General features: G+C 37.5%; 1 protein-coding gene across 1 annotated transcript; it reads left to right on the forward strand.

Moving 5' to 3' along the window:
* Window positions 1-10,566: 10,566 nt before the first annotated feature.
* On the forward strand, window positions 10,567-11,686 carry LOC103681133 (olfactory receptor 4K3). Its single transcript, XM_008710649.2, has one exon. It carries the CDS (start codon window positions 10,739-10,741, stop codon window positions 11,684-11,686), a length of 948 nt encoding a protein of 315 aa, XP_008708871.2. The 5' UTR covers window positions 10,567-10,738.
* Window positions 11,687-13,275: the final 1,589 nt, after the last annotated feature.

Here is a 13,275-nt window from a genome sequence, read left to right on the forward strand (position 1 = left end):
AGTCAGACAACAAAAAGAAATAAAAGGCACCCAAATTGATATGGAAGATATAAAACTTTCACTGTTTGCAGATGACATGATACTATTTATAGAAAATCTTAAAGACTCCACCAAAAAAACTACTAGGTCTGATAAATGAATTCAGTAAAGTTGTATGATACAAAACCAATGTGCACAAATCTGTTGTATTTTATACAGTAATAATGAAGCAATAGAAAGAGAAATTAAGAAAACAATCCCATTTATAATTGCACCAAAAATAATAGGAGTAAACCTAACCAAAGAGGTGAAAGACCTGTACTCTGAAAACTATAAAACGCCAGTGAAGGAAATTCACGGTGACACAAAGAAATGAAAAGACATTCCATGCTCATGGATTAGAAGAACAGATTTTATTACAATATCTATGTTACATAGGAGGAGGAGTTAAGCTGGTGGAGGAGTAGGAAGACCCTGAGTTTGTCCCTCAAACACAGCTTAGATAGTTATCAAATTATTCTGAACACCCAAGAAGGCAGTTGGAGGTCTGAGAAAACAAAACTGCAAGTCTGTAAGTAGAAAAGCAACCACCTTTTGGAATGTAGGAGGTGTGGAAGTTCACTTGGGAGAGAGAGAACTGTGGATGCAATGGTGGGGAGAGAGCCTGCTTATGGAGGATACCACAAAGTAGCAGAAGCAGTGGAGCGCAAAATCTGAACTGTTTAGTTGGTTACCGGGAAGGACGTGCCTCGATGAAAGGTGCTCCAGGTGGCAAAGTGGGGCAAAATCCCAGGAGTGACAGGGTGGTCTGAGGATCCCCTGGATCATAGAAGAACAGGTGACACCAAGGTGCTGTGCTGTTCCCAGGCATAGGAGCTGGGAAGCTGGGTGAGGGCAGCGGGTCTTGGTGCCAGCTTTTTGGTATAAACTGTGAACCACAGCACAGTTGTGCAGCTGCTTTCCTTGGACCGTCTGGCAAGCCTGGAAAGACCCTCCTCCAGAGAAACATTGCAGGTCCATGCTGCAGACGTCCCTAAAAATTGGAATTTTGAAACTCAGTCATGCACCTAAGATAAAAAGGCTCAGACATGGCCAGGGTAAATATGGGGTTCATAGGGAAACCAGGAAAAACAAATAGGGTGATTGATTGGTTTTCTGTGAGGGCTCACTGAAGAGTAGGGGCATGAACTTTCACCTCCAAGGTTGGAGAGCTGGGCTCAGCCATTTTCATCTGGCCCATCAGTACTGAAAGCCTCCAAGGAGGAAAACAGCACCACCTAGTGGAAGTGGGAGCAGCTTACACCAGGCCCCGCCCCCCTGCACCCTGGAGGAGCATTTCCGTTGAAACAGGTCAGCCTGAGAATCAGCCCCAGGCCCCTCTCCCAGAGGACCAGCGTAATCAATTCACTCACGCCAAATTTATTGATCATAGAGTGCTACAAAGCTTCAGCTCTAGGGGAAATAGGATTGAGCTTCCTTTTTACTTTTATTCTTTCTTTTCTTTTAAGATTTTATTTGAGAGAGAAAGATTGAGAGTGGGGGGAGAGGGACAAGCAGACTGCACTGAGTGCAGAGCCTGATGTGGGCTAGATCCAGGACTCTGAGATCATGACCTGAGCCAAAATCAAGAGGCAGAGGCTTAACTGACTGAGCCACACAGGCACCCCTTTCTTTTATTTTTGCTATTTTTTCATTTATTTTCTTATATTTCCCAATACCTTTTTAATTTTTTATTACTCTTTTAGATTTTCTTTTTATAGATATATTTTTGGGGTTTTTTTCTACATTTATTTATTTATTTATTTATTTATTTAGGGATCTTAATTCTTTTAACTAGCAAACCAAAACACACCAGGATCCTAGGATTTTTGTTTGTTTGTTTCTTGTTTTGTGTTTTTGTTTTCTTGTTCTTTTTTTGTTTTTTGCTTTTTCTTGTTTTTTTTTGTTTTGTTTTGTTTTTGTTGTTCTTTTTTCTCTTTCTTCTTTTCTGGACAAAATGACAAGATAGAAGAATTTACCCCAAAAGAACAAACACAAGGTAGAACTCACAGCCAGGGAGTTAATCAACACAGATATAAGTGAGATGTCTGAACTCGAATTTAAAACAATGAGTATAAGGATACTGCCTGGGCTTGAAAAAAGCATAGAACGCACTAGAGAATCCCTCGATACAGAGATAAAAGAACTAAAATCAAGTCAGGTCAAATTAAAAATGCCATAACCAAGATGCAAAATAAATGGAGACCTTAAAAACGAGGATGGGTGAAGCAAAGGAGCAAATCAGTGATGTAGAGATAAAATTATGGAAAATAATGAAGCAGAAAAGAAAAGGGAAAGAAAGGTAATGGACCATGAGGGTAGACTTAGAGAACTCAGTAACTTAGTAAATCATAATAACATTGATATCATACGAGTACCAGAAGATGAAGAGAGAGATAAAGGAGCAGAGGTTTATTCAAACAAATTATAGGTGATACTTCCCTAACCTGGGGAAGGACACAGACATCAAAATGCAAGAAGCATAGGGAACTCCCATTAAATGCAACAAAAGCCAGCCATCACCAAGCCATATCATAGTCAAATTCACAAAATACACAAGGAAATAAACTAGGAAAGAATTCTGAAAGCAGCAAGGGAAAAAAGGTCCTTAACCTACAAGGGAAGACAGGTCAAGTTCACAGCAGATCTGTCCCCAGAGGCATAGCAGGCCAGAAAGCAGTGGAAGGGAATATTCAATGTGCTGAATGGGAAAAATATGCAGCCAATAATTCTTTATTCACTAGGCAGAGGGGTAGTGGGTGGAGGGATGGGTTAAATAGGTGATGGGGATTAAGGAGGGCACTTGTGATGAGCACCAGGTGTTTATGAAAGTGTTGAGTCACTATATTGTACGCCTGAAACTAATAGTAGACTGTATGTTAACTAACTGGAATTTAAATAAAAACCTTTAAAAAATAGATTCTTCCCTTGGTGTGAAGTTAAAAAAAATTAAGAAGTTAAAAATTAAAAAGATTATATAAGGCCATAATTGTAACATAGTATAATATTTATAGGTATAATATGTGTAACAATAATATCACAAAAAAGAAGAAAAGGGAATAGAACTATATAGAAGTACTATTTCTGTTCTCATTGTAATTAAGTTAATATAAATCTGAAGCTGATGCTGATAAGTTAAAATACACAGTAAGACCTGGAACAACCACTACGGAAATAATTGAAAAATAGGGGTGCCTGAGTGGCTCAGTCAGTTAGGCATCCGACTCCTGATTTTGGCTCAGGTCATGGTCTCAGGGTTCTGAGATCTAGCCCTGGGTCAGGCTCTGCCCTGGGCATGGAGCCTAAGAGTCTCTCTCCTTCTCTTTTTCCCCTCCCCCACCTCTCTCTCCTTCCCTCTTTCTCTCTCTCTCTCTCCCTCAAAAAAATTTTTTTAAATCATTAAAGACATTTACATTAAAAATATTCAATGCAAAAGAAAATAGTAAAGGAGAAGTAGAAGAATTTAAAAAACATGAGACACAGAGAAAATAAAAAGTAAAATGGCAGATGTAAATCCAATAATATTAATACCAATTTTAAATGTGAATGCATTAAATAACCCAATCAAAAGACAGAGATTGCCAAACTGGATAAAAAGCAAAATAAGATACAGCTATGTTCTGTTTAAAAGAGACACATTGTAGATTGAAATATAGAGATTGCAAGCAAATAATGGAAAATAATGTAACATGCAAACAACAACCACAGAAAAGCTGGAGTGAGTATACTAACATCAGACAAAATAGATTTTTTTAAAATATTTTATTCATTTATTTATCAGAGAGGGAGCACAAACAGGGGGAGAGGCAGGCAGAGGGAAAAACAGGCTCCCCGCTGAACAAGGAGCCCGATGCAGGACTCGATCCAAAGACCTGGGATCATGACCTGAGCCAAAGGCAGATGCTTAACCAACTGAGCCACCCAGGCGCCCCAGTCAAAATAGACTTTAAAACAAAAATCTACTAGAGAAAACGAGAGACATTTTATAATAATAAAAGGGTCAATCCATCAGGAAGATATAACAATCATAAAGTATATAGCCTAATAACAGAGCACCAACGTGCATGAAGGAAAAAGTGACAACAATGAGGGAGGATATAGACAACGCAACAGTAATAGTTGGATCATAGTTGGAGACTTCAATACCTCACTTTCAATAATGGGTAGAACAACTAGGCAGAATATCAAGGAAAAGAAGACTCAAACAATACTCTAAACCAACTAGATCAAATAGATATCAGTAGAATAGTTCACCAAACAGCAGTATATATATTTGCAAGAGCATATGGCTCATTCTCCAGAATAGACCATATACTAGTCCACAAAACAAATATCCATAAATAGAGTGAAATAGTAACAAACGTGTTCTCTGACCTTAATGGAATGAGGTTAAGAAATCAATTAAAAATAAAAAAAGAAATTTGGTAAACTCACAAATATGTGGAAATTAAATATACTTCTAAATAATCAACTCAAAGAAGTAATCAAAGAATTATAATATTCTTTGAGGTGAATTAAAATGAAGACACAACATACCCAAACATGGGATATAGCTAAAGCAGCAGTGTTTACAGAGAAATTACAGCTGTAAACACATATATTTAAAAAAAGAATAAAGATCTCCAGTCAATAACCTAATCTTCCACCTTAAGCCACAGGAAAAAAAGACAAAACTTAATGCAAGGAAAAGGAACTAAATAACAAAGATTAGAGCAAAAACCGATGTACTAGAAAATAGTAAAATAATAGACGAAATGAATGAAACCAACAGGTTCTTTGAAAAGAGCGACATAATTGACAACCCATCACCTAGACTGACAGAGAAAAGGAGATAAGAGTCAAATGACGAACATAAGCTCAGCAAGGGTTACCACTACTGACCTTACAGAAATAAAAAAGATTATAATAAATACTCTGAATAATTATATGCTAATAAATTAAATAGGTGAAATGAATAAATTCCTGGAAATACACAAATTACTTAAATTGGCTGGAGTACAAGTAATCTGAGTAGACCCTCCCCCCCAAAAAAAGGAAGATGAGAAATGTGAAATAATTGAAATGCGAAGCAAGAAATGCCACTTTTCGTCGATAGTTCTCCATTGGTTGGTACTGGATTCCTGGTTAGCCTCTTTTTGACCACTGTATTTTTAATTAGTGGTAATAAAAGGCACAAACCTTTCATAATTGGGGTTAAATTGTGCCAGGTACAATTTTTGTATACAATTTTTAACTTGATAAAATATATTTTGGGGGGGCACCTGGGTGGCGCAGTTCTTAAGCGTCTGCCTTCGGCTCAGGGCATGATCCTGTGTTCAGGGATCGAGCCCCACATCAGGCTCCTCCACTAGGAGCCTGCTTCTTCCTCTCCCACTGCCCCTGCTTGTGTTCCCTCTCTCGCTGGCTGTCTCTCTCTGTCAAAATAAATAAATAAATAAAATGTTTTATATATATATATATATATTGGGGGGGAGTAGTATTATTCATTAACTGCTTTTGGTATCCCTGCCTTAGCTCCAAAAATTCACCATTGCCCCTTGTGTTGGAACTTTTTTTTTTAAGATTTTATTTATTTATTTGACAGAGAGAGACAGCCAGTGAGAGAGGGAACACAGCAGGGGGAGTGGGAGAGGAAGAAGCAGGCTCCTAGCGGAGGAGCCTGATGTGGGACTAGTATGTGGAGAATAGAGCAGTTCAGAGATATCCTAAATATTAAGAGGATCTGCACCCATGGGGCCACATGTATTTCTGGAGTGGATGCAGAAGAAAAGATCATGCCATAATTGCATGAGACTTTGGGGGTCTTGCAATTGAGTAGGCATGTTTTCTATGTGGGAGGAATGTAAATAATTGCGTCCAGACAGTGGGTAGTGACATATTGAAAACAACCAGAATATTTCACATCTCCCTCAAATAAGAAACGTTTTTTTGCCTAACCCCTTGAATCTTTGTTGGCCTTGTAAATTGCTTTGCACAATGGAATGTGGCTATAGGATTGTTGCCTGAGTTCCAGAGCTGAACCCTGCAGCTTTTACATCCCTCATGCGTGTAAATAAGCTCAGGCTAGACTATTAGAAATTAGATACCATGTAGAAAGAGGAAGTCCCCAGCCATTTCAGTCACTCCAGCTGAGCACCAGATAACCCGTCCTGGAGGTTCCAGCACCAGGCAAGCTCCCTAGTAAATTTAACTGTTTTGAGTTTCTCCTGTAGACTGTGGCCTAAGTGTACTGCATTTTTCTGTTGTCAGCGTGGTTATGTAAGAACTGCATTTCCCTTAATTCCCTTCCCTGCAGGTTTCTGGGTTAGTATTGTCTAAAAGGAGGTTTGTTTGAGATGTGAGCGGAGTCAGCATAAAGCAGTAGCCGTTATGCTCTAATGATTATGGTTACGTTAGAAAACATGCAGGTGCAGCAGACATGCCAGCAGGTTCCTGCTTGTTTTGCTCTGTGACACTGCATCCCAGTTCCTTTTCTGGACTGCTGGATTTGAGGATCTATAGTAGCCACAGGCCATGACCAGATGCTTTGCTGCCTACGCCCAGAAGTTACAGCCTCACATAATTTCTTTACCAACACCCCTTTTATGACCCTACTTCATTGGCTACATGGGCTTGGTTTCTTAGATTGACTCATTGATGTTGCCTCTGATTCTGCAACTCCTCATTTCATATTTTCACTTCTGTAGGTCCTTCCACAGTTGTTCAAGGTCTGATTTCTACGATTAAATCCTTTATCTCTTAATGCATAGTGGCTCTGCTTCCTAAACTGAACTCTGACTGATAGAGTCCCTAACCTAAGTAAAAACTAACAACCCAGATATATTCAAAGACATTTTTTTAAAGAACTGAGATTTTGATTTATTACTAAATTCTGTTCCCTTTAGCTATTTCATTAATTTCTTCAGCTTTGTTTTATTTTGGCTTGTGCTACATTCTTTTCCTAAATTTTGAGTTTGGAATTTAATTCATTATTTTTGATATGTGTTTAAAGCTATACATTTTCCTCTGATCACTATTTTAAATATTCTTTATAGATTCAGAGATGTCATATATTTATTATCATGAATTTTAAGAAAATCTCTAATTTTGATTTATAGTTTATTTATTAGCCACCAGGGTTTAATAGAAGATATTTTTAAAATCTACATGGTTCATATCCTTTTTATTTTTAAATTTTTTTCCAGCTTTACTGAGATATAATTGATACATAATATTATATAACTTTAAGGTATACAGCATGTTGACTTGATTCATTTATATATTGTAAAATGATTACCACCACAGAGTTACCTAACCCCTCCATCACTTCATATAATTACCATTTCTTCTTGTAGTGAGAACATTTAAAATGTATTCTCTTAGCAACCTTCTAGTATGTAAGACAGTATTGTTAACTATAATCACCACATTCCGCATTAGCTCCACAAAACATGTTTGTCTTATAACTGAAAGTTTGACCAGCGTCTCCCCATCTTCCTCACTCTCCAGTCCCTGGTAACCACCATTCTATACTCTGTGTCTGTAGGATCAACTTCTTGAGATTTCACATGTAAGTGATACCACGTAGCATTTTTCTTTCTCTGTCTGACTTATTTCACTTAGCATAATGCTGTCAAGGTGCACCCATGTTACTGCAACTGGCAGAATTTCCTCTTCCTCATGAGTGAATAATATTCCTCTGTATGTATATGTATATGTTACCACATCTTCTTCATCCATTCATCTGTTGACTGATGCTTTGGTTGTTTCTATATCTTGGCTATTGTGAAAAATGCTACATTGAACATAGGAGTGCAGATATCTCTTAAAGATCCTGATTTCATTTCTTTTGGTTATCTTCTCAAAAGTGGGATTGCTGGATCATATATGATAGTTCTATTTTTGATTTCTTGAGGAACTTCCATACTGTCTTCCAAGTGACTGAACCAATTATATCACCACCAGTGGTGTGGTGTGCCAGAGTTCCCTTTTCTCTGCATCCTAGGCAACACTCACTATCTTTTTTATGATAGCCATTCTAACAGGTGTGGGTGGTTTTGGTTAGCATATTTTTTAAATTAGTGTTATCTCATTTAAAATTCACTACAAAAAGCTGAGTATTTTTTCTGAAACTGAGTATGCTTTATATTTCTCATTACAAATGAGGAAATTAAACCCAAAATAATGTGGTAAGTAGTAAAATCTTGCCCTGTGATGTGAACCCAGGCCTCCAAATCTGACATCCAATGTGCTTAATATTACATCAGCTGCATATAATATAGTTTCACTGAATTATTTCCTTTTACCTTATGAGTACAAGCTAAGCACAATGTAAATATTTCAAAATTTCTTGTTAATATAGAAATATTTAATAGTCATCTAAATTTTATTGGTTTTTATTCTGAGTATGTAGAGATATTAAAGACTTGATAACCACTTAACATCCTTATATGTCAGATGTTTCCTCACTTTTCATTTCTCTTTTCTTCCCCTACTTCATAATGATTCCAGTGAATATTATAAAATCTAAACCCTCAACCGTTCATTGATTTTATTATTTGCAGTATAGATTTTTCTCCAAACAGGTAAACACAGCCCTTATCCTTAAAAATTAGTGGAGGAACTGAGAGATAACATTTGCAATTCCACGAATCAAATTAAAAGAGCTTACTTGACTTATCTTTGCTGTGGTCCAAGAAAAAAATTATCCCTTATGGCTTCCCTGCCCCACAGTATCCATACCGCGTACATAAAGCACTTAAGAACAATCACAATATTTTGTGATCCATCTTTAATTCTGACCAAACTAACTTGAGTGTTTTAATAACTCTCACTGCAACTTGAACATCTGTTTATTCCCCAAGCAGCAGCTGGTCTTTTTCATGCCATGTAATTTACTGAATCGATTCTTACCAATACAGACATTATAAATACAATGGTCCCAAGGATTGTGAGCCTCCTTTACTTAGAAATTAGGCACAGTATTGATGTGAGGTCACTCTGGAGCAATTGTCATTGCTTGCAGGTATTAGTTGAATATTGCAATATTAATATGTGTGTGGAAGGATCTTAAAATCATCCAAATCAACCCACTTACATTATTTATGAAGAATCAAGGCATCAGTTGATTTAGTAAATTATCCAATCTTACATATCAAGGACAAGATTTGAATTCACATTTTCTGAATCTTAGGCTGCTGCTATTTCCGCTATGCCAATTTAAGTGAGAGCTGTAACGTCCATTTTAATATCAGGTATGTGGGCGAAGAAACAAATCTAAAAGTTTTTGGAATAGATAAAGTCAGAAGAACAATGTGGAATTAAAGAAGGGGCACCCAAACTTCAGGAGGGGAAAAAAGCCAACAAGTACAGGTAATTGCATGTAATAATTGGTTTAGTCTTAGAACAGTTCATTTAAAATATACTTATGGCAGAGTTTTGAGAAAGAAAAAAGAAAAAAAGCTAGTTTAGTGGCAAGATGAAAGGAGTTTGTCATGAATTTTAAGTACACATCCTCTCAGTTGGCTTTCAGTGCAGTTTGTAAAGTCTCAGATCTCAGTGGGAACTAGTTTACCTAAGAAGTCTCGTTTTAATTTTTTAAGGCATATAGTATTATCTAACTTCTCCTAGATTCACCACTACCATCTTCTGTCTCTATATAAACCTGTCTCCTATTTGTTCCAAGTGAACTCCTGAAACAGGAAGAGTTTTCTGCTTCAAACTGCTTTGGTGAAAGTCTATAAAATCTAGCAGTTAAAAAAATATGTAAATTCAGGCAGCATGTTACTTAATGGTCTTTCTATGTAAAATATACTTGGAAATGTATGAAACCTTCAGGCTCTAGCTACATAATGTTCACCAACCTTTGAAAAATGTTTGGCCTTGGTGGTATGGAACAAGGGTTATTCATGTCTGCATAACTGAAATAAACTGAAAATGAGAGGCTATTTCATTTTTATTCTAGACAATCTCCATTAGAAAATTGGAATATATTATGTTTCTCTATAGCCATTTCCCCTCCCCTTATTTCTATTCCTTTATCCTAACCACTGTAAGGAGACAGTGCCCACATTCCTTTCCACTTTTGTGTTCCCACTATCATGATTCTCGAACGTTGTTCACTCCAGTCCTTCAGTCATCATGATGTTTTGAAAAAGGTTACCATTCCCTTTCCCTTCAAAACTTGTTGGAAGTTAGCTGTGAAATTTTTTTTAGATATTTTATAAACTGAGGAGTAAATCTTAAAATAGCTGAATTTTTCTTTCTTTCTATGAAGATTTGCATCTTGTAAGCAAATTTCTCTCTCTTTTTTTAAAAAGATTTTATTTATTTATTTGACAGAGACAGCCAGCGAGAGAGGGAACACAAGCAGGGGGAGTGGGAGAGTAAGAAGCAGGCTTCTAGCAGAGAAGCCTGATGTGGGGCTCGATCCCAGAACCCTGGGATCACGCCCTGAGCCGAAGGCAGACGCTTAACGACTGCGCCACCCAGACACCCCCTGTAAGCAAATTTCTAAGTCATAAGAATTCATCTTGAATTGAATCAATTAATATATCTGGAAAGACATGGGGAAATATTTGACCACTGTGAGCAGGGCAGTGATAAAACAGGGAACTATCTGGTAGTAGGCTACCACTAAATTATTTCATGCAAAAAATCTCACTTTGAATTTGATCACTGTATTTTTTCCTAGTTCTCCTCCCATCTGGAAATGTCAGAGTCCTTCCAGAAATGAAACTGAATGGCCTGGAATAATCAGTCAGTCGTAACTGAATTCATACTACGGGGTCTCTCCAGTTCTTGGGAACTCCAGATCTTCTATTTCCTGTTTTTCTCCATAGTCTATGCATCCACTGTACTGGGCAACCTCCTTATTGTGCTCACCATCATGTCAGAGCCACGCCTTCGCTCCCCCATGTACTTTTTGCTGGGCAATCTCTCCTTCATTGACATGTCTCTGGCTTCATTCGCCACCCCCAAAATGATTGCAGATTTCCTCAGTGAGTACAAAGCCATCTCTTTTGAAGGCTGCATCACTCAGATATTTTTCCTGCATCTGTTAGGGGGTGCTGAGATTGTACTGCTGATATCTATGTCTTTTGATAGGTACGTGGCTATATGTAAACCTCTACGTTACTTAACCATTATGAACCGAAGAATGTGTGTTGGGCTTGTCACGCTTTCCTGGATTGTTGGCATCTTTCATGCTCTGAGTCAGTTAGCATTTACTGTGAATCTGCCCTTCTGTGGACCCAATGAAGTGGACAGCTTCTTCTGTGACCTCCCCTTGGTGATCAAACTCGCCTGTGTTGACACATACATTCTGGGAGTGTTCATGATCTCAACCAGTGGCATGATTGCCCTGGTGTGTTTCATCCTCTTGGTGATTTCCTACACGATCATCCTGGTCACTGTTCGGCAACATTCCTCTGGTGGGTCCTCCAAAGCGCTCTCCACTTGCAGTGCCCACTTCACCGTTGTGACTCTTTTCTTTGGCCCATGCATTTTCATCTATGTATGGCCTTTCACAAACTTCCCAAAAGACAAAGTGCTCTCAGTATTTTATACCATTTTCACCCCCCTCTTGAATCCAGTGATCTATACCCTTAGAAATAAAGATGTCAAGGATTCCATGAGAAAACTTAGTAGCCGCATCTTTAAGTCTAGGAAGACTGATCATACCCCTTGATTTCCTCATACAAAAATGAAATACTTGTTTCGCATTTATCCTCCTCATTCGTCAGCAAAGTGATGCTACTGCAAGAAACTGGTAGTTCATGGCAGAACTATTTATGTAATCAGTCTCCGCAGTCACAGAGCTCTGGTCATGTTAATTGTCCTCATACAATATGGCATTAACTACAGGGCACCATCAAACCTATACTCAACATTTTACTGCACAGAGACCCACTTTTGGACTATTCAACTTCTGTCGGATATAAACATATATTTGAATATTCCTTCCCCTGAGACATATGCATGTTTTAAGAGTAGATTCTCTCCTAGTCTCTTGTAATAGCCTCTAAGAAAAGAGGCAAGTGTGAAAGCACCGACACCTAGTATAGTACCCCTGTACACTGAAGTTACAATGAAATTTTTTATTGGTGACAAAGGTGCTGATGAATGGATTATTTTAGTTTAAAAGTCAGGAAAAAGTGGAAGGTTCTTGGTAAGTAAAAATATTTGTTATTTAATGTTTTTGTAACCCATCTTTGATGAGAATAAGAATGTATCTTATTTATATTCTGTCCCTAAGTTCCCTAGAGTGGATTTTCCAATTTTAAAGTAGTACATGTGGTATACAGTAAATTCTATCCACTCTCCCATTCTAAAAGATGACACTAAGACCCAAGGACACAGCTTTTTCAGAGTCATGCTAGAGGCAGGATCTAGGTCATCCACCTACAAATAGAGATACATGTTTATTTTCTAAGCAGTAACAAGTTATTTTGGTGCTATACTGTTTGTTATATTGTTTCTGTAATGAAAAGATAAATAGTTATGTCCTAAAGGGTCTGAGCCATTTTCCCCCTGATTAAACACAGTATTTGACTTAAAGGACCTATGAAATAGTGGTCTTTCAACATATTTGATATAGCTAATAACGGGAGTTTTTAGAAGATAAAAATCATCTAGCAGTATCTATTGATTTTACAGATCATGAAAGTGAGAATCGGGGAATAGAGTAACTTTCCAAAGGTCATGTATCTATATAATGACAGTCTATCCTAGAATGTGCCTGTCTTCTCTCTCTCTCTCTGTCTCCCTCTTTCTTGCCCTCTCTCTCTCTCTCTGTCTCTCTCAACTGAACAAGGGCTAGGTTATCTTCAAGAGCATTTGGTCATTGTCATTCTGAGAGCTACACATAGAAGAAATGTTTAATGCATGTAAGTGGATGAACTGTAACCACAAATAATTTTCTAACTGCCTGCCTTTGTCAAAGTTAGCATAACATTGTAATATTGTACTAGCTTGGGTTTAGATAAAGACAGATGAATATATAGAGATGACTGATGGGATAAATACATTGTAAAGAGTTGAAAGAAAGATAAACCAATCATTAGGGGAATGGATGAGCAGATAAATGGAAAAGGAGATGGATGGGGGGATGGCTGTATAGCAAGATAGACAAATACTTAAAATCATAAATAAGTGAAAAAATATCTTACTATATTGACTCAATAGTCCGTGTGCTGAATCTATACAACTATAGATTGCAACTGTCACTTGTTTAAAATTGTTTGAAAGGCTATTGAATTTAGTAAAGTCAAAACAGGA

This window comes from Ursus maritimus, unplaced genomic scaffold, assembly GCF_017311325.1.
Source record: "Ursus maritimus isolate PB19 unplaced genomic scaffold, ASM1731132v1 scaffold_71, whole genome shotgun sequence".
Classification (NCBI taxonomy): Eukaryota; Metazoa; Chordata; class Mammalia; order Carnivora; family Ursidae; genus Ursus; species Ursus maritimus.

Coding starts and splice junctions, on each gene's coding strand:
- LOC103681133 (XM_008710649.2), top strand. CDS start 10,739: ATGGCCTGGAATAATCAGTCAGTCGTAACTGAATTCATACTACGGGGT.